This window comes from Embiotoca jacksoni, unplaced genomic scaffold, assembly GCF_022577435.1.
Source record: "Embiotoca jacksoni isolate LCO1_2020_lvr unplaced genomic scaffold, fEmbJac1.0.p SCAF_10, whole genome shotgun sequence".
In the NCBI taxonomy this organism is placed as follows: Eukaryota; Metazoa; Chordata; class Actinopteri; family Embiotocidae; genus Embiotoca; species Embiotoca jacksoni.
Window position 1 is genome coordinate 3,194,368 of NW_027185230.1, and position 27,643 is coordinate 3,222,010.

At 40.1% G+C, this 27,643-nt stretch overlaps 1 protein-coding gene across 4 annotated transcripts in view; it reads right to left on the reverse strand.

Moving 5' to 3' along the window:
• Window positions 1-27,643, reverse strand: part of vav2 (vav 2 guanine nucleotide exchange factor) — a 213,282-nt gene that overhangs the window by 18,294 nt on the left and 167,345 nt on the right. For all 4 annotated transcript variants that reach the window (XM_069161930.1, XM_069161921.1, XM_069161939.1 and 1 more), the window contains exons 5-13: window positions 26,350-26,455; window positions 25,415-25,429; window positions 23,687-23,785; window positions 21,743-21,811; window positions 18,660-18,760; window positions 7,876-7,975; window positions 6,239-6,334; window positions 1,030-1,098; window positions 738-824 (exon numbers count right to left, since the gene is read on the reverse strand). In XM_069161930.1, coding sequence (XP_069018031.1) covers window positions 738-824; window positions 1,030-1,098; window positions 6,239-6,334; window positions 7,876-7,975; window positions 18,660-18,760; window positions 21,743-21,811; window positions 23,687-23,785; window positions 25,415-25,429; window positions 26,350-26,455 — 742 coding nt within the window. The remainder of the gene's footprint in view (window positions 1-737; window positions 825-1,029; window positions 1,099-6,238; window positions 6,335-7,875; window positions 7,976-18,659; window positions 18,761-21,742; window positions 21,812-23,686; window positions 23,786-25,414; window positions 25,430-26,349; window positions 26,456-27,643) is intronic.

Consider the following 27,643-nt stretch of genomic DNA (forward strand, 5'->3'; position numbering starts at 1 on the left):
ATGTATAACTTTTGTTATACATGTAAATCAGAACTACATAATAATATATATAACCACATAACATCTGTTGTTCAAAAATAAAATGATTTCCTGGGGGCATTGTCATAGCTGAGGATCATGACAGGTGGAATTAAATGATCCATGAATTCTAAGCAGCGGAAAGAAAACGTGAACAAATTTAAGAATGTGTAACTGCTGTGTGATGATCAGTGACAAACTTTGTGTTCCAGTGTATAGTCCCTTTACTTTCCTTTATTTTCCTTTCCTTTCAGTACTAAATATTTTGGTAATAAATTCACAATAGATGTCAGTGCTGGCTGGCACCAACTTGGAGGCTCATGACTAAAGGCTACATTAGCACCATTAGCATAACTAGCCTGAATCTCCAAACTGATTGAGATGCATTCTGGGTAATGTAGGCACCAGATTTTGATAAAGTATGCGTGTTGTTGGGAAATAAATCTTAATAAACAAATCAATAATAATTGTTCATCTTGACTATCTGGATGTGGTTTTGATTAGATATGATTGACAGTTGCACAGTGACACTAACACTATGACAACAGCTTTATTGCTAAACTATAACATGAACATCCCTGAAAAGATTTTCCAGCCCCTACCACTTCATACTAGTAAAATATAACATGCAAATGTCTCGTGATAATCAGTATTGTCCTAGCTGTGTCAGATAATAACATGTTTGAAAAAGAAGTGACTGAGGAGTTCATGGTACTTACAAGATTTTCTATTGAACTTTGGAATTCGCTGATTTTTTTCAGTGTCTCGTTATCCCTTTTGACTTCATTGATGTACATGGCCAGGTCCTGAAAGAGGGAGGCAAATGTTCTCAGCCTGCGAGTGCAAATCTTTCTGACATCTGTCATATCATGGTATATTTACAGTGCTTGGAGCCACACTGGCTGTGTGTATTCATACAGCTTTGGCTTAGAGCCCTGTACTGTTCTTATGTAACATTTTTGAAAGTAAACCCATGAACAAAAGAGACACAAACACATATGTAACACAGACCTGCATAGCCTCCAGAGCCTCCTTAAGTTGTTGTCTCTCGGGTCGGTCAGCTGAGTGACTCAAAAGTTCCTGCAGAGGGAGATTATTAATAATTTTATACAGTTAAAAAAAAAAAAAAAAAAAAACTATTACTGTACTTTCAGAAAGTGTAAAACCTGTTATATTTACGTCAAAACACAACTCTGAAATGTAGGATGCAAACACTGAATACTTTAACATGGAGAGTGGTTTGTTGTCAGATATGTATAATTGCTCTTTACTGCAATTACACACATGACACTGATGTTGCAGAGAATAAGTCGCTGCCGCGTGCAACCAACAGAAACCATGAAAATATAAGACACAAGGGCGCTGCAGAGATTAGTAACAAGCCTCCAGGTCCAGCTGTACTTTATGGTAACAATATCATGGTAAACGTGTTGTCCCCTGCAAAACATACTGTCCACCTTATAGCCAATCAATAACAAATACTGTGTTACATCACTTTGATCTCCATTTGTCTGCCTCTTGTATCCTCCACTGGCTTATTGGAGTGATTTATAGTGCAGTTCTGAGATACACAATGGGAGGGGAATAAGACAAACAAGTCCAAACAACTCTTTTACAGTTTTATAAAGAAAACAAAATATATAATCATATCAGCTTTCCAGACATTTGGCAAATCTAATCATTGCCGGACAGCACAGCACATATCCGGTCAGTTTTGTCTCACATGATGCAGAAGATGGCCAACTTTCATACGGATATGTTCAATACAAAGGATGTTTTATTGTCCTCCCATGCAGTACATGTTCACGCTAGACAGGATATGTTGGCAGAGCTGTGCATCAATGCTTTCGTTCTGTTCTGTCACACTTGTTGTCTGTTATGCTTGTGACAGCAACAACAGCATTTAGTATCTGTAATTTCAACCTAGCTTTCTGAGCTATATTAGTTTAGTGTGTCATTTGGTTCATTTGGTGGCTGAATTGACACCTATTGTAGTATGCCAGTTAACCTAATGTGATGTGGTCGGGGTGGTTGTTTGGCTGTTACCGAGGTTCAAGCATGCTACTGGCTAACTTATAGAAATGTGAACAAACTCATGTGATCACATGTGACCATATGTGACGTTCCACATGTGAAACATGTATTTTGCCTGTTGGAAACGTGGTTTTGGAACATTTTCATGGTGTAATGTGTGAAGCCCACGTAGATTCCCATGTGAATCACAGGTATAATTAAATTACAATGTGCAATACCAAGACCTTGGAGAAGGAAAAGCCTGCAGGAATGCACAAGGAATAATAGTATTTGCTACTGAGGTGTTTTTCCTGGCTTTTTCAAATCAGACTGTCCTCCCTGCACTGCAGTTCTTGTCACTGTTAATGCTTTCAACCACTTACAGTGAGCTTCACCGCTGGGCATCACACGAGTATGTTATCCCTCACTGACTTTCCACCAGCAAACCAGCACAAGTGAAAGGAGTGTACTTCTGTCGGGCGCCACTGAAACTTAATCAACCTGCTTTTCATCCAAAAGACCACCTGATTGCAGTTCTTTAACATTTTTACTATTCCACAAGCGAGATTGTTACTTTGGAAAAGTACTCATTGGAACACTCAAGTCGAGATGAAAGATGCTGCATGATTACATGGCTTTTTTAAAAACTTGGAACATTCATCAAATATTCAGACCCTGCTTGAGGATAATTATTTCTAAGATGACTGTGCTGAATTCACTTTATGGAGTGCAGCTACAGCTTATAAAAGATGAAGAGAACCATGCACACTGTGACCAAATAGGGAAACAACCCCTGCGATGATATCTATACAACATCAGTTGAAAATGTACCCTCAGGCATGATTGGACACGCGTCTACACACACAAAAACAGGATTTGTCAGTTTGACATGTCTTGAGGCTGCAGCACGCAACAGTGTTTTACTGCAAAGTGGGAAGCAGTGAAATGGGGTGCGTTTAATCTGGTTAGTGCACGGTTGATTTGACCACAGTGGCTCACCAGGACTCCTGCAGGGGTTCGATTCAAACGAACAGAGAAGTCATGGCACTCATTGTGTGGACCTACAATCACCTGACGCAAACACTCGCCTCTGCCCACCCCATCGTATATGTATTTGAAATGAAAAGTAAATTAATCATATTGCAGTGACCACCTATTTCGTAAATGAACACCAGGACGAGAGCTGCACGGTGAATTGTTGGCTGCTCTGTCAGTGGTGCTTTAAATAATAAATAAGTAACAAAATCTATAAATAAGTAAAAAAAAAAAAAAAATCAACAACATAGGATTCCTCTTTATTATGATATGATCCAGACATTTAACAAATTTTGAAATGATTAATGAGTCTTTGGAATTTTTATCCATGAATTTTAGACTAAAGATTTCAACAACGGACTGTTGCTTTTTTTTAAACCTGAAGGAACCAAAACTAAAGTGACAGACGATGCACTCTAATTCCAAAGACCACAGAGCGGCACCTTGAGACTGGCTCCAAAAAGCTTCTGGGTCTTTGGAATCCCATTCAATTGCTCTCATTAAATACAAAGTCAATACATACATACAATGCTAAATTCGCTCCTTCTGATCAGTATTCCGGTGGTTCATCTAAAATAAAATCCTTTAGTACTTAAATATTAGGCCTTAAAGAGAGCTTTGTTTGAGGACATGTCTGGTTTGATTGACATGCTTGGGGTGCAGTTGGGTTTTTAATATACAATAGGTGGGCGGGCATAGTGTCCTCGTCAATTCCACCGTTCTCTCCTCTCTAGATCTTCCAAATTTGGTCACTTCTGGCTCCAAAAATAACAAAAAGGCTACAGCCAAACTGCTGAACTAAAGGCTTCAAAATGGAAGTTAACAAGTCAATGGCTGACGTCAGCATTTGTTGCAACTTGGTTGTATCAAAAGACACAATAAAAAGACTGATCAAGTTGTTTGAGACTGAAGGTGTGGAGCTCGTGCGAACACGGTGTCTGAAACGCAGGCATTACCATAACAAAAGTCCCAATACGTTATGACATATGGATTAGTATAACAAGCTGAAGCCATACGGCCCTGATAGCCCGCCCTTATACTCCATCATATGAATTGTCTAAAAAGGAAGGAAATTTTTTTACATAGTTCAGTATTTTTTTTAACCGTATCCCAGAAAAACACTATCTTTTTAAAATGTCCTCTCTCTTAACATGAAGCCATTAAGCTATACAACAAGGACATGCCTTGTATTGTTGGACTAGGAAACCGTGACACAAAGCCTCACCCTATGATTCAAATCAATTTACTATTTATAATAACAAAAAATGATGTGTACATATCTGAGTAGAGAACAGGGCAAATATAATGGAAACAATAAATGAAAAATGTACTCGTGCTAAACCAAACCAAAAGTACAAAGGCAGACACAAAGGTGAGCTGGTAAACGCCAAGTTGCATTCAGTTCTGTTATAGTGACTTTCTTATTTCTACAAAGTCATAAAGGCAAAAACAACGAACGGTTTTACGTGACAAAGCATCACATCAGGAAAATCACGAAAGCGCTGACCAAATCTAGAAAAACAGCTGTCACCAGTTAGGGATCACAGGCAGCAAGAGACAGACTGGTGAAGATAGTTGTTAAGCAATCAGCTGAAATGAAGCATAACCTCTGTGACAAAGCCTTCAAAATAAAAGTCTCACAGTGCAGCTCTGCTAAAACCAACAACTTGATGAATGGAGCACAAAATCCTTGAGGGCTCTATTTTAACAACCAAAGATCACGGTCTGAAGCGCATGGTGCAAGTTCATTCTGGTTGTGTCTAAATCCACAACGGATAATCTGATTGCAAAGTAAGTTGCATGGTTCAAAGTGGTTGTACTTAGTATCCTGATTACTTACTTGTGTACTTTGGGCATAACATGAAAGAAACCAATAAAAGTCTCCCTTTAAAAGCCACCTTGGTGAATTACTATCAAAATGTTGGATTTGCCAAGTAGTAGAAAAGAACGCTTCTCTGCAGAGGAAACAGATCTGCTCGAACTCAGATTGATGTACACAATAATACTCGTTCACACTGTCATCTTATTATATTCATTATTTTGCCTGTTTGTGCATGGCTGCATGTCCCTGTGGGTGCATAAAGCACAACTGCCTATGTAAGTACATATTACTCTCTGAATACGCCCTTAAAATAACAATAACATGGCTATCAAACAGGCACAAGTGAATTTACAGTTGGTCTGTGTTGGTCTGAAAGTAGCAAAGGCATTTGTGCTGCACTTGGCGACTCTTTCAGATAGATGTGGTAAAAAGGTTGTAAATTCTGGTTAATTCTTTCACTTCCCTACAGTTGAAAAAGTTTTAATTTCATATTTCATACCAGTACATTTAACGGACAGCTCTTGGTGCAACGTTTTGAACATTGGAGGATGTTGGAGGATCTAGAATTTGCAGAGCCCTTTCAAGGAAATCTTCAGATCAGGTCAGCTGATTGTTTTTACTCATCTGACCTGGTTGTATAATGGATAGCTTAACGGTTTTTTTTTCAAGTTTAAATTAAGCCTGAAACCATATTAAAACATGATTTGCTGTGTCATAGCTGTTCTGTTCATGTAAACCTCCATCCCATCCTGTGTACGTCCAAAACTTTAAATGCACTTGTCCCACTTTTGGACATCAATCATGCACTGAAAAGTCTGTATTACCCTACAAATGTTACTTCAAAACAATTGCAGGGCTCAATGAAACTCATAAATACACCACTTATTATGCTACTCCCAGCTGCACTTTGGAGCTATGAGGAGCCAGTGAAGTGGATGATGCTGCAGGAGGGTTTTCAGAAGTTTCTTTGGACGTTATGTCACAGTGAAACTGATTCACTGTAACCGCTGTGATCCACTACGGTCATGGAGGACCGCTGCCATCCTCCGTAAAGAAGCTTCATGCTTCTCAGAGCCATGTTTCAAGCCTACAGGGGTGAGTGTTTGATATTTAAAAGATGGAAAGTGAAGTCGGAAGATTTCCATCTGCCTCATTCATCAAAGACATGAGGACTTTGCTTCCTTACGACCTGTCCAATATCTGACCGCAGGAATCAAAGAGCAGCAGAGCACTCAAAGACGGACTCGGCGTGTTCTGAAGGCAGCTGATGGTCTCCAACTTCAATAGTGTGAGTTGAAACTGTGTAAAAATGACTGCAAATGACTTTCAAAGATGGGCGACACCTCCTACCTTCAGTAGTAGGTGATACTTCAGCACCCTCTGCATGGGAACCACCAGAAGGTCCTGCAGCTTGAACTTCCCTTCTTGCACTTTCATGGTACATTCCTGAGGAAGGACAACACAAGCAACAGGGCAGTTATTACACGTTGCATAATACGGCATTGTACATTTCCCATACTAACAAGCATTCATTATTGTTTAATAATTCATTGTTGCACTGATGCTGCCACACATTCACGAGGCACTCCATTAACTCCAGAACAAGGCCAGTTCATTCTTTCGGGGCACAAACGCTGCGGTAGTGCCAGACATTTGTGACACAATTACACTGCTTGCTGACAGAGGAATTCCTCTGACTCACGAATACGTTTCTAGAAACTCTGTACTGTTTCCATAAGAAACTGTCTTTTGTTAGTCTCATCCGATAAGCAGCCTTCACAATGGCTTGTGTAGGTGTTACCACAACTGTGCATTAACAGGGAGGGTTTATCCCTCTTTACAAACAAGCTGTTTCTATAGCGGGACAGTGAGAAGCTGAGTTACCCCATTACAAAGATCTTCTGTTTTGAGAGAGAGTTTCTCAGCATCGACTATCCAGGCTACTATCGCCATACATTTTTTTATCAACAGCTCCCAGAGCCATTTCTTTTGCTCATGCTGACTGATGATGTCCCTTAATCCAGCTATTACATGAGGGACCTACTCTGCTGCTGTGAGTTTACATTCTTACAAAGAATGCTGGTTTTTTTTGAAGGTCAGAAAGAATCGCAGCACACTGCAGAAATGGGTTCTAAAAAAATGTCTATATTTCTCTTTAAAACTTCCAGTAGATTTAAGAGAAACAATAGGAGGCCCAATGACACTGCAGTTGCCTAAATAAAAAAAATAAAAGCCTCCAATTTCTAATCTTGCATGGTTTAACAAAATATTCCTCAACAGCTTTGATGGCATATTTGCAAATTACATTACTTGCCTGTCTAATTTCATCACTGTTTATTCAACAGTAAATTTTACTGTCATGGTTCATATATTCAAAAATACAAAAATTACATTTATAAAATTACATATTCTGTATTAGTTGTTGGCACATTATGTATTATCTCCATTGAATATGTTTGCATTACTTTACAAGGTAAACTACTAACAATAGATATTCACTCCATTGCACACAGTGACATCTGCTTATTTTCTTTTTGACTATAGCTCAGAAGAAATACTTGAATGACAACAATAATAATGATCTTGTTAAATAATTGCCTTGTTTCTGTTGTATAAGCAATACAGTGAATGTGGTACTGATGCAACATACTGAAGTTTCTCCTCACAATTTGACAGTGTATGTGTAAACCTATACACCACCATACAGTATAAGTCTATATCCGGACAGGCTCGTGTCACGATGAGGCAGCAAGCATATATCACACTGTAAAGGTCCTGATATGTGACGTGCTCCGCTATGTTCTAGTAAAATCAACTCTGAATTTCTGTTTCAGAAATTTCCCTTTAAATGTTACATACCTCTCATTTTTACTCTAATGGTCCAGATATACTGAACCCAACCTGCTCACTTATTTTCATTCACTCTAAAGAAGCTATTTAGTTCATAATAAATTAATAATGTGCACTGAATCAGTGAAGGATGTTACCTCGACTTTAATCCTGACGTCCTCTCGTGTTGCTATTAGCTCATCCAGTGTCTTCTGAGCATTTTCCATGTGGCTGCAGTACTGACCGTAGATCAACAACCTGGGGACGGGCAGGAATCAACCGTTAATCCAAATGCATAACCAGAGCTCATCATCCTTTAGGTGCAGACGGGTGGAAATGAACACTTTAAGAAAGTCAGCTGTAGAAATCATTGTTAATATTTGCTTCTGTTCTATATGCTTCTGTCCGTTCTGTTCTTATTATGGGGACAAATAATGAATTATGACTGTGGACAGTAACATAGTCACAGTCAATTAACCTCTTGTAGTATAATTATAAACATACCTTCAATTATTCTCTGAAGGAAGAACACAACTTTTAGTCAAATTAAAAGACGTCTATAAAAGATCCAATCCGCCCTATTGATCAGAAACTTATTAAAGGACACATATGAGTGTTTGGCCTACTACTTCCAACCATTTCATTCCTAAGCTGATAACTGCAGTCACACATATCTTACACATGTTCCAGCTCCAAACGATTAAACATTAATGTCATTTGAGGAGAAATCAGCTGAGATTGTGATGCAGATATTTTTTGCTTGTCTTCTGAGAGCATATGGGCTAACTAAACCTGTGCAAACCTCACTGTGGGGTTTACAATCTTAAAATAAAGCTGAATAAAGATTAATAGGGCTTTTTTTAAAGAGCTAAAATGTAAAAGATGCATCGCGTGCGTGTAAAAACATAACAAATAGATTATTGTCTGGGTCCACAATTAGCTGTGAACTGGTTGGTGTCATGGAGCCTTCAGGCAATGAGCTGCATATTAATTTTAAGATTAATATCACAATTTGAGAGGTCAGTGGAGGAGTCATTTGGCACTATAGGGGGCAGATGAATGAATATGTGAATAGATGTATTATGAAGAAGAATATATTCGGATCCCAGGGCAATATTTGGAGGGGCAGCGTCCTCTTGCCAATATAGATGTGATCAAAGAGCACTAATGAAAGACGCCGCTTTATATCAGTTGCTTCTCAGAGTTCCTCTTATCAGTGTGAGGAGGGAAAAAAAAGCTCTTAATTTTGAGCAGTGAGGTTATGAGAGCTGTGTTCATTAGATATTACAATGGGACACTGACACAGATCTGTGGGTTCAGCTGGGAGGGAGTTCAAAGTCATCTTGCCTGGAGGATGCCATTGCACGTGGCACACATTCCTCTCACTCACTCGCTCACTCACTGAGTCAAAGTAGGGCACTGGCATTGGCTGGTATGGTGCTAAACCCACCCACCCCCCTCTGGTGGAGTTGGCACGTCGGTGTCTTAATCTGAATCTTGAGCGGGGCGAGGCGGTGCAGAGAGCTGGCACCCTGAAGTCTAGTCAAGCCTCTAACAGATCTGTAGTGCAGGCAAGAGCAGCGCTGCACACAGAGCAAGCAGGGGGAAGTCTGTATGACGGAGCAGAGGTGCAAACGGGGGAAGAAGAAAAAAAGCCGCAAAACCACATGGAGTCCAGCTTTTTTTCGTGAGTTGTGCACACAGCCCATGATAGGTCATTAATTTTAAGTTTAACATACGATTCATCAGGTATATTTAATATTATTTTTAATTTCATGTCTCCATGAAAGCTGGAAATGGTTGGATATCCTGCTACAAGTGGGCGCTGCAATAAACAATTTCCTGAGTCCAAAGTGCAGCTCTGAAAACAACATACAGTACCATGCTGGAGAAAATACAAATACGGAACAGAAATTGCACAAAATGTCCCTAAATGAGTTACACAATTAAAAATAAAAGTTGTGTTGCAAAATGCATTATTTAAATCCACATTTCCCTCAGCTTCCTGCTATGTATAATAGCATAGTAATGAGGATTTATCCCCTTAATAAAAACAGCAGAAAACCCCTAATTGTTTTATGGTGCAATTACTGACACATTTCCAATGTTGGTTTAAAACATACTGCAAATTACAACATTGCACATCTAATAAGACTCATTTTAATATCACTAAGATTTTAAACAAGAGCAGCTCAATTTGGAGCCCTGTGGGCCAATTTATGCCGGGTACCTTTGTTTTGGCCCACCAAGGCATTTGACATCCTCGTGCTTATTCTCCTTAATTATTAAGTGTTGTAAAATCTGAACTGTAATGACTACAAACTGTAAACTTCATGCAGGTAAAAAAGTTAATGTTCATGAGTTTTACAGCAATGTACAGCATAGTGATGTTAAGTTCACCTGTTTAATTACATTGGCCTACGTCTTATCTATCCTGGTGACACTCATGTGCTGTTAGTGCATCACTGACTTTGAGCTGCCAGTCAAAATGAGAGATGGAGGAAGTGACATATTGACAAGAGAACATTTAGAACAAATTGGCAATAGGACTGTTTTTGACAATAATTTATTGAAAAATATCTATCACGCAAATTAAAGAGGAGTGTTTAAATTATTGTGAAATCTTATTTTACATTTAGAATGTTCATTTTCTGCCAAATATGTAACATTTTCATGAAATGTAATTTCACATAACCAACATTTATTTTTGTCATTTTATTTTACTTTTCTAGCCCTTCCTTGGACAGAATTTGGGAACCTCTATTTTAAAGTAATTCCACAGCTTGAATTTGCTGCTCCTAAAATGTGTGATTGATAACTTATGGGTTACCATTATTAATGCAAAAGCATGTCTTTAAATGAATAATTCTACTCCAGTAATGTTTTGAAAATGTTGAGGTGGTAAAACCATGATTCAGTGTCATGTTTTGCCAGAGGTGGAACTCTGAGCACAAAACCGAAACCTTCGATTTAAAAGCAAGATTTCTGTCAAACCCAGTCATCAGATGATCCTCCTCAGCTCCGCAGGGATCTACTAGTGATGATCGCTGGAGCTTCACTGCAGGGCGGAGGCCCCCCCTGCAGTGAGGCTCCTGCTCTGGTTAGGTTGGCCCTGGGCTAACAAGGCCCTGATTTAGATTTGATCCACAATTGGAGAGACAGCTCCCCTCAGCTCCCGCTCCTCCAGGACGACAAAGAGATTGAGATTAATGGGGGCCCTGATCAATTATAAGACAGCAGGCGGACTGTGCAGTGTAGCGAGGATAGAGCGGCAAGAGCCAGGGACACAAATCATATAGTAAGTTATCAGGACATAATGTGACATGAAGGTCTTCTCTCGAGAAGCTGTTTCTTGACAGGATTGCAAATGGAAAAAGAGTAGACGTGATTTACTGGATTCATCAGAAACATAAAAAACCTGGTGAAGATGGACAAAATGTGGTGAAGCAGGACTTCTTAGAGTGATGCAGACAGACATTTTTCAATATTGTTCTCATGGCCTGTTTGTGTGAAGCATATTCATCAGTCTATGGCTTTAAAAAGTAAATTCCACTTAAAGTAACTAAATTAGTGAATGAACCAATTTAATTTGAATAATTAAAGGAAATATTGCTTATTTTCTCATATGGCTGGATTTAAAAGAAGGCCATCTATTAACGTGTGTGTGTGTGTGTGTGTGTGTGTGTGTGTGTGTGTGTGTGTGTGTGTGTGTGTGTGTGTGTGTGTGCGCGCGTGCGCGTGCGTGCGTGTGCGTGTGTTCTTGTGAATATAATCATTTATTAAATCGGTGTCTTAAAGTTGCTCTTCTGGCATTAATTAGTCCCTTAAAAACTCTGGTCTGTGCTAATGCAAATGTATCATGACATTTTTTATAAAATTTAAATTTAAATAGACCCTCCCCTTCTATCTCCACCTATACCTGACAGCTTGATAATATTGAAAACCCCACCCCCAAGTTGACGTGATTGGTTCCTTAGTTATGTGACATATGAAACCCTGGCAGTCTGAATTTGTGTTTTTGGGCAACTTGATTTTCATCAGAGGAGAGCAGTGTTTTAATAAACACCTGCTCGCCATAACAGCTTCATCCCATGATAATAAATCAGAGAAGTGTGTTCTTAGGTCACTAAATCACACGACTAGTCAAACACAACTGGATCGTTAGATGCCGTGTAGTGAAACAAGAACACATTTAATAGCATCTGATGTGTGAGAGGGCAGTCAGAGGCTTTGTGCTCCTCTTTCAGACAGGCAGCGGAACAAAAGTGCTCATGACTCACACGCACACTGCAGCATGTATCCAGTCTTCCCACCTAGTCACCTGTAATTAGTGACACAGTGATAAGCACACACTATTCTTGACACTGTCTGGACACATTGCTGCGGAAGGTAACAACTCATAATTTCTCCTTGCATCTCTGCTTGAATATTTGCAATCTGAAGTCTGTATTATATACACAAGAAAAGAAGAGAACAAAAATTATTCTAAATGTTGTATCTTAAATAAGTTGCAAATCCCATATCCACCTTTTCTAAAACAACAAATGTAACCACAATGAATCTAAACGTCTTATGCAGAATAGAGTTGTTACACCAAGTCAACAGCTGCACATTAATGTGCAAACGCTGCTTTGTTTTGAGCCTCCTTCATGCATTTGAGGAAATGTCAATTTTACTCTTTATAAAAACAAAAGAGGGTGAAAAACTTCAGGTACAAATAAGCTAATAAGGAGCGATTATTAACGCTTTCTTTTCAGAACCGAATTCATTTCGGATTCTTTCAAGTCATTGCATTGTAATGGGCTTCAATCTCAAATTAATTTTGAAACTATTGGAGCAGACGTTAACCAATCAGCATTTACCACCAAATGACGTGTGCCAGAGTTCAACAAGCTGTGAACAACAGAGACCATCTCCCTGTGTGAGCAGAGTGCGACACTATGTTGGTAATGACCATTGCAGCCTTTTATTTTCTTAGTTTTAGGCATCATCTTGCTCTGACTTTAATTCCTCAATATTTGCTTCTGTTGCTACAACTGTTTGTATCACTTCATATCTAGCTCTACAAAAAACACTTGACTTTGACGTAATCGCACTTAGCCACCCTTGGTCTGCCCTTCAGAGAGGCCAATCTAACCTTCATGCTAACAAGTTTTCCAGAATATAATCACAGGGAAGACTGAAGCTGTGGGCAGTAGGTGGGCGAAGCCACCATCAGAGATTATATGTTCAGGGAGTTAACAAAGAAGAAACTGTCAGTCACTGAAAAATGTATGTGTTTAAGTTTGAACAGTTAAATCAAAAGTAAAAGTGGACATCTTTTACTCCTAGTATGGCCAACTGGCAAGTTTTCACCGGAGCCATTAGAAAAACTACAGAAGTCCAAGTGGGAAAATTAGTTTGCAAATGAGCAGAAAGGGAAAGAGAGGAGCAAATCAGCAATCTCTTAACAGCAGATATGTCTGAGACAGTTTTCCTTTGGGTCGGAGAGTTTGCTGGTGCAGTAAAAACTTCATCACTTTTCTTTCCAGTGCCGGTGATATTGCCCTGCTGTGGTGGCCTCCTCCATAATGAGGATGCTGTTATGCATGCTATTTCACAGAAAACGCAATTTTGAGTAACTGTGCCCAGGGCCTCCACCCCCCCGCCCCTCCCACACACACACACCACCACCACCACCACCCTCATGGAGTCCTGTGAGCCGAGTCAGGCGACAGAGGAAATCTCCCAGCAAACCAGAAGTGACAGACTGTGGAGCCAGCTAATATTCTCTGACACATGGCATTGGGACCCCCTCACCTCCACTCAACATATCCAGCACACAGCAAATGGAGGAGAACACAGAGCAAAGACCCCACTAAAGAGGCTCATAGTGCGGCCGTGATTAGGCACTGCATGGATATCTGGGAGCCAGATTACTCCGGAAATGAGTTGGGGAATGTCATAAATGAGTATATCAACAAGAGGGCACTTAGATGCCCATTTAGTTTACAGCGCCTCCTCTGAGTGCACTTTTCCATTCAGCCTGGTTGTGGCTGTTTAAAAATCGAGAAGATAAACCCGTGACATTTTCACCATGGCATTCAGTTCAATGACACATACGAAAAAAAGCTTTTCATCCTTTGCTTCAACGTGAGAAAAAAACGATACAAGCACATTGTTGTAAAGGTCACAGGGACTTACAAGCATAGATAACAAAATTAATTATGCCAAGCCAGGTCCTCTGGAAAATTGTCAAGATGCCTAAAGAGAGCGTTGCTGTGTGAGTCCAAATCCCCTCGTCGATGTTGTTTATCGCCACAGAGCAACAAGGCACCGCAGTGGCTCATAATGAGGAAGGTATACATGTCAATCACCTGCAGACAGTGACGGCGGTGATGCACAGAATCTGCAAATCTAATGAATCGTTTTCCTAAAATAACCCTGCGTCACATTTCGGAGAATGTCGCTGAAGGTAAACGGTAACAATGAGCGAAGTGTCATCAGCGTATTCGTTCATGAATAGAAGGTAAATGTTACATGTTTTTGTCAGAAATCGGACGTTTAAAATCTATTATCAGTCCGTTCTCATTCGGTTGAATAGTTTGTCAAAGCTTTTCAGATAAAGTAAACACAGTATGAAAGTCCACATAGGGGTTAGGTTGAAGAGAGGTTTATGGAACAAACACAGGACTTTCACCAATAGACCAGTGTTCAAGTCCATGAGAAATCAAAAATCAATGTGGATTTCTTTTAAGTTACTTATGTAGCACATTTAAACCTAACATACGTATCATAACTAATGTAAAATAACCCAATCCATGATCTTTTCCCTAATCCTTATCTGAGATGCCTGCATGACAAAATGACAGTATTTTACACCCCGGGGTGAGAACAGGTTGTCATCCAACAACCAGGAAGACTATGAAGGTCTTTCTACATCGAAGGTGCAAGGAATAAATTATACGAACATGGGAAATACTCGCCGGTGAATATTTTGCATCAAATCTATTCATATCACCAGTGAACACAAATTTGTGACAGTTTAAAAAAAAACAAAAAAGAGCTCATAGATTTGCGCCAGCTCAAATAGATTTGCGCCAGCTCATTCTTCAGAAAAAACAATGAGTTCAAGATGAGAAAAATATCCTTTTAAAATCAGCACAGTTAAGGTATCAAGATATTAAGATTTAAGATATCGTGCCAACCGGTCCACCGAGGATGCAGTCTCCTCTGCCCTCCACTCAGCCCTCACCCACCTGAACACTGGTGACTCCTACGTGAGAATGTTGTCCACAGACTTTAATTCAAGCATTCAACACCATCATCCCTCAGCAGTTAATATGGAAACTGGACCGGCTGGGCCTGAGCTCTTCTCTTTGCAGTAGGTCGCTGGACTTTCTCACTAAGAGACCATAAGCAGTACGGGTTGGCAACACTACATCAGGAACCATCACACTGAGCACGGGAGCTCCCCAATGATGTGTGCTAAGCGCCCCCCCCCCCCCCCCCCCCCCCCCCCGCTCTTCATCCTGCTGACTCATGGCTGTGCACCACTCTACAGCACCAATCACATCGTAAAGTTTGCGGATGATGACTGTGGTGGGTCTCATCGACAACAACGATGAGGCAAACTACGGTGAACCGACCATGTGGTGCAGGGATAACAATCTCTCCCTCAACATTTTCAAAATAAAGGACATTATTGAGCTCCATTGCCTCCAACCGAAAGACCCTGCAGAGCATAGTGAAGGCAGCTGGTAGGATCGTTGGTTCTGCACTCCCTCCCCCCTGGAGATCTACAACTCCTGCTTTACCCACAGAGCAATCAGCATCTTGGGAGACTCAACCCATCCCTCACAGAGGCTCTTCAGCCTCATGGCTTCTGGGAGGAGGTACCACAGCCTCCGTGCAGCTCCTCCAGACTGAGGAACAGCTTCGGCCATGAGGCTTTCAGGATGCTGAACTCTCTCCCCCCCTCTCCCCCTCGCCCCATAAAGTCAGAACTTTTGCACTGTGGACCCATATCTGCACTACATTGTCTGTTTTATTGTTTTTTTTTGTTGTTGCATATTTATGCTTTCTTGTTTTGTCTATTTATTTTGCACACAGTAGGACTGTGATGAATTGTTTTTTGATCATCTGCGTGTCTATGTCATATAGTGGATTAACATTAAATAAGTTGAAGTTGAATTGAAGATGTACCACTGGAAGAGGAAAACTTCAATATTGTCCTAAATGTGCTTATTTTTCTTGAGGTTAGACAGAGATGCTTTAAGGGTGATGTATTGTACAGAGCACCTGTGTGCTCCATGAAAGTGTTGGTGGTCTGCAAATCTCTCTGCATGTGAGATTCAAGTGCAGCAACAGAAGGAATATTCTCCACAGCAAAAACTAAGGATGTGACAATACATGAAATGTATCATTTAATTGGTCGATGCCTGTATTTGCTCTGAAATAAATTGACGGTACTAATGTAAATGTGCAAAAATGTATTGACATACGAATCAATGACACGGCAAGTAACACGACAAGACCTACCAGAAAACGGAGGCCATAAAGAAATGTTTTCACAGTTTGGTGAGAAAGAACTTGACCGGCCTTGCTCAGAGCCCTGACCCTAACCCCGTCCAACACTTTTGGGATTAACCGGAATGCCGACTGTGAGCCAGGTCTATATATCTAAAATGAATGGCCAACCTCACAAATGCTTGAGTGGGACAAATCCCTGCAGGCATGTTCCAAAATCTTGTGGACAGTCTTCCCAGAACAGTGGAGACTGTTATTGCACCATATTAATGCCAGTGGTTTTGGAATGAGATGTTCAACCATCACCAACCAGAATGTTCTGTTGTCTTTGGGCTTATTGTGGAGCTGTAATGACTTTGCTGCTGATAGTTTTAACATCAGACTAACATTAGTACTACAAAAATAATTTGTCAAACACAAATTATGCTCAGGCACAGTCAAAGAAAGACAAAAAAAAAAAAAAAAAAAAAAAAAAAAAAAAAAAAAAATCACAAACCTCAGAAATAAAACAACAAGAAACCCAAATCTACCAGATAATCAATATTACTAATGTAACTGTTGAAACTGATGTTTGCAATGAAACGCTCTCTCAGTATTTTCCCTTTTCCTGCCTCCCCATGTGTATCCTCTAACTTGTCATGTGATGACCTCCCAGTCCGTTTTTGCGGGGACATTGGCTCTCTGGACCTCATCCGGGATTGCGTGCAAATGAAGATTCCCAACCACTGCTCACTCAGATCAGAGAGTCGGAGTCAAAGTTTAACGAAGAAGGAGATGTAGCAGGAGTGTGTGCATGCGTGTGTGAGATCAAGGTTGAGACTATGTGCCTGCCTCTGTCTATTAGTAAAAACAGGGACGCTGTGTTACACCAACTTTATGTTACATAGCCCTCTAGGCTTAAGGAAGAGGCCTGCTATGTGCTTATTACCCATGCAAACTGAAGTCACCCGGAGAAATACAGTTTGCTTGGAAATGTCAGGGGGAGGGGGGAAAAAAAGTGCGATCAAGATCACTGGGAGGAGGAATAGAATACGTACTTACGTAGGCAAGAACAGATACATACATCTGCACAAGCACTGTGTGACTCACTCTTGCTGTAGTGGCTGCATTATTCTAGGAGAGAGGCATATCCGTAGCGGTGTATGGAATCATGACCGAGGCCAGAACCTATCATCACCGTCATTACCATTACCCACGAAGCAGTTGCACTGAGCACAGCAGGAAGGCAAATCAGTGCTCCCCTCAGGGATGCAAATTATCCACACGTTGCTCAGCAGCTGGGAGAGATCATCTGAGAGAAAGCCTTGTGTGTCAATAACACTCACTGTGTTTTCTAATCTTCACACTACTGAAATTACCTTCTTGTCAAGCAATTTCTGTGAGAGCTTCAATAGCAGACCCAAATTATTGTTTTCTTAAACCAACTGAAACAATTGGATTGTGCATTAAGGATGTTTTAACTGTTTTAAGAAGTTCTTGAAACAGAACAGTTAAGGTATGCGACTGCCCTAGGGAGGTTCATTTTCAGAGCCAAAGTATAGTATTCATACTGTAATTTTTTTGTCAGTTGTTTTAAAAAAGTAAAACTTATAATTATAATTGCAGACAAAATACACTGCATTTTAGAAACTGAATGAACTCCAAGTTTTTAGACAATCAGGCTTAGAAAAAAAAAACATACAACAGACGCAGAATATACTGTAAAAGGGCTGTGGTAAGGAAAGTGAAGATACTAATGTAAAAGAATACAGTGACAAGTTAATGCAATTTTGAGTGTATATAGTCTGATGGTTTCGGTTGAATGGAGAACAATTGCTTCCATGCTTTCTCAGCTTTTCCACTAACACGTTTCATTTTAATACATTTATTCTTTGAACACTAATCCCTTCAATGCTTCAACGGATCTGTGGATACTCAACTTAATGCAGCTTCCTGTATTTAAAAAGGGCAGAAAAATGCCACTACCGCTAAACTGCAAGTGGATTTCAGCACTCAGAACACACACACAAAACAACAACATAAACCGAGCGGCACCCAACAGTGACATCACTCATTGGTTTGTGAACTGATCTTATGAAGACTTGAGTTTGGATTTTGGCCGTCACCATCTTGCTACTACCAATGCAAATCTCATTTTTTTAAAGCCTAACATCTAATTCATGATGGGATTATTTTCAGATGGACCACCAGAAAACTAGTAAAAAAGGAGTGTCTTGAGCGAACAACAACACATTAACTTGTGGGGAAAAAAAAAAAAAAAAAGGATGACGAAGTTGAATGGGAGTCTATGGAGCCAAAGCCTTTTTGGAGCCAACACCTTGCGGTTTAAGACACTTCTATAGTTGCTACTATTTTTAGACCTGGAAGCTGCGTCCGCTTTTATATACAGACAAAGGAACAAACATGCATCACATAATAATTCCAGGACACGAACCTTTCCTTGAACTCGAGAAAGATCTTCCCCAGGCCACCTCCTCCATTGCCCATGTTCAGGTCGATAGCTCGCACGAGTGCAAAGTGAACTTTGATCACATCCTGAGAGAACATCACAATAAAAATGAGAACCTGTATTCCTTTCTTCATACACAGTCAAATAGATCATTCGATACCAACTTCAGCTAGATGTGCTCCAGGACAAACAGTACAATGGGTGTAGTGATACAGTGCATCCAGAAAATATTCACAGCGCTTCACTTTTTCCACATTTTGTTATGTTACAGCCTTATTCATTTCAATTCAATTCATTTTTTTCCTCAAAATTCTACACGCAATAAAATGTGTTTAAAATGTTCGCAAATCTATTAAAAATAAAGAATGAAAATATAACCCGTATATACAGTACGTATTCAAAGCCTTTGCTCAATACTTTGTTGAAGCACCTTTGGGAACAATTACAGCCTCAAGTCTTTTTGAGTATGATACTACAAGCTTGGCACACCTATTATTGGACAGTTTCTCCCATTTTTATTTGCAGGACCTCTCAAGCTCCATCAGGTTGGATGGGGAGCGTCGGTGCACAGCCATTTTCAGATCTCTCCAGAGATGTTCAATCGGGTTCAAGCCTGGGCTCTGGCTGGGCCTCTCAAAGACATTCACAGAGTTGTCCCGAAGCCACTCCTTTGTTATCTTGGCTGTGTGCTTCAGGTGGTTGTCCTGTTGGAAGATGAACCTTCGCCCCAGTCTGAGGTCCAGAGCGCTCTGGAGCAGGTTTTCATCAAGGATGTCTCTGTACATTGCTGCATTCATCTTTCCCTCCATCCTGACCAGTCTCCCAGTTCCTGCCGCTGAAAAACATTCTTACAGCATGATGCTGCCACCACCATGCTTCACCGTAGAGATGGTATTGGCCAGGTGATGAGCGGTGCCTGGTTTCCTCCAAACATGACGCTTGGCATTCAGACCAAAGAGTTCAATCTTTGTTTCATCAGACCAGAGAATTTAGTTTCTCATGGTCTGACAGTCCTTCAGGTGCCTTTTGTCAAACTCCAGGTGGGCTGTCATGTGCCTTTTACTGAGGAGTGGCTTCTGTCTGGCCACTCTACCATACAGGCTGCTTGGTGGAGTGCTGCAGAGATGGTTGTCCTTCTGGAAGGTTCTCCTCTCTTCACAGAGCAATGCTGGAGCTCTGTCAGAGTGACCATCTGGTTCTTGGTCACCTCCCTGACTAAGGCCCTTCTCCCCCGATCGCTCAGTTTGGCCGGGTGGCCAACTCTAGGAAGAGTCCTGGTGGTTCCAAACTTCTTCCATTTACAGATGATGGAGGCCACTGTGCTCATTGGGATCTTCAATGCTGCAAACATTTTTCTGTACCCTTCCCCAGATCTGTGCCTTGATACAATCCTGTCTCGGAGGTCTACAGACAATTCCTTGGACTTCATTGCTTGGTTTGTGCTCTGACATGCACTGTCAACTGTTGGACCTTATATAGACGGTGTGTGTCTTTCCAAATCATGTCCAATCAACTGAATTTACCACAGATGGACTCCAATCAAGTTGTAGAAACATCTCAAGGATGATCAGTGGAAACAGGATGCACCTGAGCTCAATTTTGAGTGTAATGGCAAAGGCTGTCAATACTTATGTATGTGAGATTTTTTTCATTATTAATTTTTAATAGATTTGCAAAAATTAAAAAAAACAAAACTTTTTTCACATCATCATTATGGGGTATTGTGTGTAGAATTTTGAGGAAAAACATGAATTTAATCCATTTTGGAATAAGGCTGTAACATAACAAAATGTGGAAAAAGTGAAGCACTGTGAATACTTTCCGGATGCACTGTACATGCATTCATTCAGTACACAATGTTCCCTTCACTATGAAACCTCAGCAAGCTGTACAACTCAAATAATTCTGTCAAGTATATATCTTTCAGGTGTGTAATTGAAAACCTGAGAGCTTGTTGAGGATACATTGTCGACCATTAAACCCTGCGAGTAAAAAAATAAGGCTGCCATTATTCTAGCAATGCATTAGTCCGTCTCTCAATGCTTTCCACTCTCCACATGCTGCCTGTGGCTCTCAGCCATAACCTGTAAATCTTTAAAAAGGGTTGATAACTATACAGTTTCATTAGTAAAAAGGTAGAAAGCTGGGCACAGTAGTTTTAGCACATTATTGATATGGGATTAGAAAGTGCATTTGATGGAGGATATTTCCTGACACATTAAATTACATAATGGGTATTTACGGTGTGTGGGACTGATAAGAAAATGAAAACGACTGCATGATCGTAATAAAGAGACATGCCACTAAATCATATTTTTTGTGTGTTTTAAATTAGTGGTGAAGATGATTCAATTTGTTGTCTGTTTTGGTCATTACATTAGATTTGTTCACAGTAATAAAATAATTTAAAAATATTGTTAGCCTTATTCTTTAAAAAAGCAAAGACAATAATATGTGCTGGCAAAGTTTGGTATTGTTGAAACATTTTTTTAACCCAGATCCAGTACATATACCTCGAATTCGGTACTGTGTCCAGAACTAAAGCAATTTTATAAAATCCCTTTTAAGAAAAAGAAAATGATATTCCTACAATTCCATGCAGTTTAAAGGGGGGAGGGGAGGGGGGCTCAACCATTAAGGTACAATCTTGGTTGCACTCTCCCCTTTTAAAACTGCATGGAATTGCCTCACATGCAAGCTTCAATTTATTAAGCAATAATGGATTAGACAGAAGGCCGGTGGTGGGGAACATACTGATACAGTATGTAAGTTTTACATCAAGATATGGTGCCCATTAGACACTTGTTACCAACAGGAATTAAAATAATTTGAATCTTTATGTTCTTTCTGCTGCTGAGATGAAAACACTGAGACATGACACTGAAATTTCAGTACATATCGAACCATGAATTTTACATACCTTTACAACACTAATGCACAGTACATGTACACAACACATCCTGTCATTCAATCAGCCATTCGTACACATATTGAATTATTCACCTGGTGTGTGACACATCCAAGCATGCTGTACAGACATCATTTCCTTTGCTTTAGCTGTTACTCACCTCAAGGTTGACGAAGATAGCCTCCATGTCCTGTGGACTCAACACGTGCTTCAATGGGATCATGTAATTCTTGAAGAGAAACCAGAAACAAATCAGTATTTTTTTAATTATTTCTGTTTAATAATGAATATCCTTTACTGTAATTTTCCATGTCAAAAATATGTTCATAAAACTATGTAAAGCTCTGGCCAAGCTTTTAGTATAGCTGCAGTAATGTGTTTGTAGGAGAGCACAACTAAAAGGTAACTTCAGCAACAAAGAAGATCAATAACAGCCTACATGTATAAAGTCATTTCATTTCTGAGTGTGCCAAAAAAATACTGTACATACAGCTGCTGTGTGTATTTCACTTGATCTTTGAGAGGAAAAACTTGCCCCTTTATTTCTCCAATGCTGTTTTATGGTTGTCACATTTCATCATCATAATGATAACAAATAGATCAACTACGAAGCAACACTAAGATGACAGACTTTATTAACCCCAACTCAATTAAACTTTACGAGCCCTCTGATCATAAGAAGGTTATTTATTCTCATTTAGACTTGCGTTGGTCTGCTGTAGGAAACACAGGATACACATTTAGTTTAATGAAATTAGCGGAGCAGATGATTTGTGGCGCTCCATCAAGTTGCAAATGAAATCTGTCAACACGGAATATGATGCGTTAGCAGCACTGATCTCAACAATGCTTCATTATTACACTCTGTGTGTGTGTGTGTGTGTGTGTGTGTGTGTGTGTGTGTATGTTTTTGTGCTTGTGAGTTTACGATTCTTTAATCACACGGAACTTGCTGTTTAAACAGAAGCTGCTCAACTTTTTACGCATTTGTCGGGAGCAGTGTTAAGAGACCACCACTGTAAACATATGACTTTGTTCAGCAATACAGTACAGTCGCAAATACAGTAAAGTCTGTGATATACCCCTCAAAAAAATATGGATGGGGAAAGTTGAACCTGTTCTTCTCCTGAATCTCACATCCACATCAGTAGAACAACATGAACAACCTGCTGAAAGTCTTTGGGTGCTTCTACACCTTATTATGTTTGATACAGACTTTCAGACTTTTCAGTTTGGTCTTAACCAAAGTAGCATGTGTGAAAGATACCTCGGACCACGATCTGTACTAAAGGACGAAGATTCGGTTGGACCAAAAGAGGTTGTTATAGCCTGGGTGATTTGGTTTGTTTGCAGTGTGACAACAGTTTTTGGATGGTTCGGATGTTTAAACCAATTACAGGAAGTTGGGGCAGGCTATTGTCACCCATTAAAAAGTAGAGGAATAAAAATAACTGGAGTAGAAGTAAAAATGAGCCACAGCAGCACATGTAGAGAGGAGTAATTCATTGTAATTTGGTCCAATGAAGAAATCAAAAGCCATGAACTTGAAAAAAACAAAACATATAAACAATATAAATCTTATATCTTATGAATCTTATGCCGGACTTCCTGGTGAAAATGCCAAAAACATGACAAGACGATTGTCTTCTTACAGAATATTATGCGATTTTCTTAACTTCTTCCTAATCAGATATACGATCAGATTCCAGCAGGTGTGCTACAGAAATACAGAGAAGTGGGAGGATGAATTGACTGTGAACACTATGCCAGTAATAAGTAGAGCTGTTTATGACTTTTAGAAAACAGTTAACATAGAAAACTGGTTATTTCTGGCAACTTTTCCAAGACGCATATGTCCTTGCACTTGTGATTTGTACTTAAAGCTCCGGGGATCAGTGACTCCCGTGTGACCTGAGTCAATAATAACCATATCGATCTGCTCCTGTGACATTTGTACTTCCTCGGTGAATCTGACGGTACCTGAGATTTCCATGCTGTGACCCAGGCCACAGGCCTGTGGCACCAACAAAGAAGAAGTGACAAAAGGAAACATAACATGTTCAAAACACAGGTCCACATACAGCCCATGTGTTCGTAAACTCACCTTCTCAATGTCTTCTAATGTCTTGTAGTACTTAGCTTCAGTCTCCTGGATCTCCACTAAGCAGCAGTTCCTCTTGTCATCTTCAGTCATGCCCATTTTCTACAGTGATAATAAGTAATATAATGAGTCAGGACAATTAGACTCCATGATAATGTACTATAGGCAATTTTTCACCATTTTATAGGTGCCATTTGTAGCAAACAAACAAAAAGAAAATACAAATAAATAATATTTATCTTAAAATAATTTATATAAAAAATAAAATCAACATTCAGTGTCCAAATATAGGGCACATTGCAATACCATACAACTGGTTGGTATTTTAAAGGACCATGATGCATATTTTAGTCAATGCATATTACATTTAGTAGACTTTACATTACATTTCCATGTTTTAGAAATTTCAATATGTTTTACTGAAATCAAAGAATCCATTGTTTTCTATTCATTCCAAACAGGATGGAAATCTATTAGCACTAGTGGAAATTGCTTGAGCTGTCTAATCCGTCAAATCCATCAGGTTGCATGATCAGTGTGAGATAACACAGTGCAGTCTTCCAATCACTTCCATTCAATTTACGCCTAAACCGCTTTACTATGCCACCGTAAACTAAGGCTGACAAAATGCAGACTTGATGTTGACTGTCATCAATTACATGACTTAAAACAGGATCTACGACTCAGCTATACCAGAATAATGAACTCATTATTATCAAGGCTTCAAGACAAAAGCCCCAGGTAAATTGGATTTGCTCATTGATTTCCATATTGTTAGGAAATGAATGGAAAGTCATCTAAGACTGCATACTCATGTTATGTTCTTTTTGGATTTGGAACAACATATACATGATGTGCAGTTATAGAGATCACGGCACAGTGCAATCCTTCGGGTTAGACTCTAAACATTTTTTTTTTTTTCAAAATGTGTGTGATTCTAGCAAAACAAAGCATGCCTGGAATTGAGTGGGGTGTGGGATGATAGTGACTTTGAAGAGAAAAAAGGAAGAATGTGAGTCATGAGCTTGTGTGTTATTCTATGTGTGGGCTAGCTGGTTTAACAAGGCATATGTATATGCAGATAAATTCAAGGTTGTTAAGTCAGATTCATGCAGGCGGGCATGTTGTGAGGGGGCAGGAGAAGATGGGGAAAAGATGCATACTCCTACACAGGGCATTTGTCCTGAGATCTGATGGAGCGAACGTGTATGTCTGTACATGCTTCTTTGAAATGCACACACTAAGACAGAGGCTTTATTTCTTGACATATTCTTTTCGCTGTGGCATAAATATGAGCAGCTTCGACTGAGCAATAACTAACAAAGCCACCTGGAGCAGATTTGGCTGCTGATAACCGGTGCTGATAAAACAAAAATACTGGAGCTAACAAATGCAGAAATGCAGGTCCGGTCCAGGCTTTAATCCAGCATGTAATCACCCAATCAGGGGAGCAGGGCTCAAAACCAGCAGTACAATGTTTTTTTTGTCTTTAATGTGGCAGCTGGTGGTGGCTTGCTGACGTCAGGCGATGCCACAGTCACAGAGCTGAAATCACAAGCCCTGAGTCAGACTATGATCCAGATGGGGTCTCCTCCGCCACCGTGCAAGGGTCACTAACCTAACTGGCAGGTCGCTCTCTCTGGATGCTATAGTTTAAAAAAAAAAATGAAGTGGCTGGGGAGGGAGCTAGCTGACAGGGCTGGTGTGAGTCAGAAGCACAGCGGCACTCACCTGCATGTATCTGATCTGCAGCATGAGGAAGGCAAAGCAAGACGTCAAATTTATCACAGATTATGAAAGAGGCAGCTACTGTGAGTGGGTTTAGAGAGATGATGTTATGCAGATAGTGCACGGCAATGTAGATCAGAGAGATAATATAAAGTTAGTTAATAATGATTGTATATATTTCCTCTAGCATTGTTAGGCAGTGTTCAGACTGCCAGACCAAATCAGATTTATTTTAGTCAGAACAGCAGAAAACCACATGAAATGTGATTTTTGCAATCTGGATCCAAACCACATTTGGAGGTGGTTTGAAATGTGATTCCGATCAGATTTGTGCAGATGTGTCTCAGTCCGGATGCTCTGCTGGCTCAAATTGGATTTCTTTCGTCACTTGGAACACGACACACTGTGACAACGTAATTTTCATAGAGACAGAGTGGAGGACAACGATAACAACAGTCCGCGAACAGAAGCCGAAATAAACGATCTGCTGCCGATTCCTTGTTGGCAGCTTCCGTGGTGGAAAGCACCAGCATAGCTGCGTGTACGTCGTTACCGCAGCAACCCATGCAGATAGGTTGGTAATGTCTGGATTAGTCTGGACACACCAAATCTGATCTGTTCACTTGCAAATAACAGTGCAGACAGTCAGTCCTAAAGATCTGATTTGAGAAAAAACATCTGAACAAAGCCTTAGTTCACTGTATTCCTATAATGAAATAATCAATTTTCACTAGTTTGCTTTAAATGAAATCATGCAAAAAAAAAAAAACCGTCCGTCACACCGTGTATTAAAGATGCAACCACAGACCTTTATTCAGGCCTCAGACCTCTGATATGACAAACATCTTAAACAATTCTATCATCAATAATTCATAAAAAAAACAAAAAAAAACAGCCCTGATGATAAAAAGACAAAGGCCTTGACACAAAGATCTCACCATGGGTTGTCGTACTTCCACCTTAATGATGTCCTCATAGATGTCATCGCCATCGTCCTCACACGGCACACAGTCGTAGATGTCATCCTCGCCCAAGTCATGCTCACTGGGGAGAAAACACACATACGAACACACATATGTTAGATGGACAGCTGCATCCAACCACAACCATGAAATCAAAGGAGCAATCCTTTCAGTCTCCACAACAAATGAACACTTTAAGCTTCTTTGAGAGATGAAAGGCACCGAACAGTCGAACCCAGGGCGAGCTCATCATCTTTCACAAGCCCCGGCTGAGGAGGGACGTTGGTGATCAGGGGTGAGAGGACACAGTACCCGACACTCACAAACCTCCCCTGAGTTGCGTTATTAAGTGGCATTTCCCTTTAATGTGTTTATGTTGCTTTGGCACCCAGCTAGCTGACTGACCTTTAATTAGGCAAACAGCCTGCCGAGCACAGTCAGTTACTGTGGAGAGGAGCGTCTTCGGGGAAAGATCCTCGTGCTCTGGGTGCTCGCACTGCATCCTACCTTGTTCAGGAAAAACAGCTACTGTTTGAGGAAACTTATTGAGGCAGTGAAGATACACCAGCAGGAAAACCGTTTGGCAAGTGTAGTTAATACCAAAAAAAAGGGAATTTTAACTCACAAAAAGGGAGATAAATCATTAAATACCCAAAATAATAAACGGAGGGCTGACTGCTAAATAATGGAGGACAAGGGTTTACATTTGGTAATTGTTTTTTTGCAGGTTGTGGAGGAAGAAATCAGATCCTTTACTGAAATAAAAGTACCAGTAGAGCAATGTAAAAACAAAATACTGAATTAAAACATGACTGCTGCTACAAGTAAAAGTATTTAAGTATGAGCAGCTAAATGTTGTGAAAGTATCACAGTAAAAGTACTGGTTTTAATCCTGCGATTTTATGAGATGTTGTAGCTGCTTCAGATGGAACCAGTTTGAACTACTTTATTGACAGTTTAATATCCAGGGACAGCAAATAAATCTGATGAGAGGTCGTCGGATGATTACTGGGAGAGAAAATAAGTAAAAACAAAGTTCTGTTCCATAAATTTGTTTTCAGTTTTTTTTTTTATCTGTTATTGTTTTTGTAAATGCGTTTTCAGTCATCAACCTGGCCTCTCTGGCTCATTCCGTTTCGTTCATTGGGTCACTATGTCCTCTTGAACCATGTGAGAACTTTAGAGGGAAAAGTCACTATTTGGTGAGGCTGTTAAAAGCTGCTATGAGGCAGAAGCAATATGATAACCCCCCCCCCCCCCCCCCCCCCCC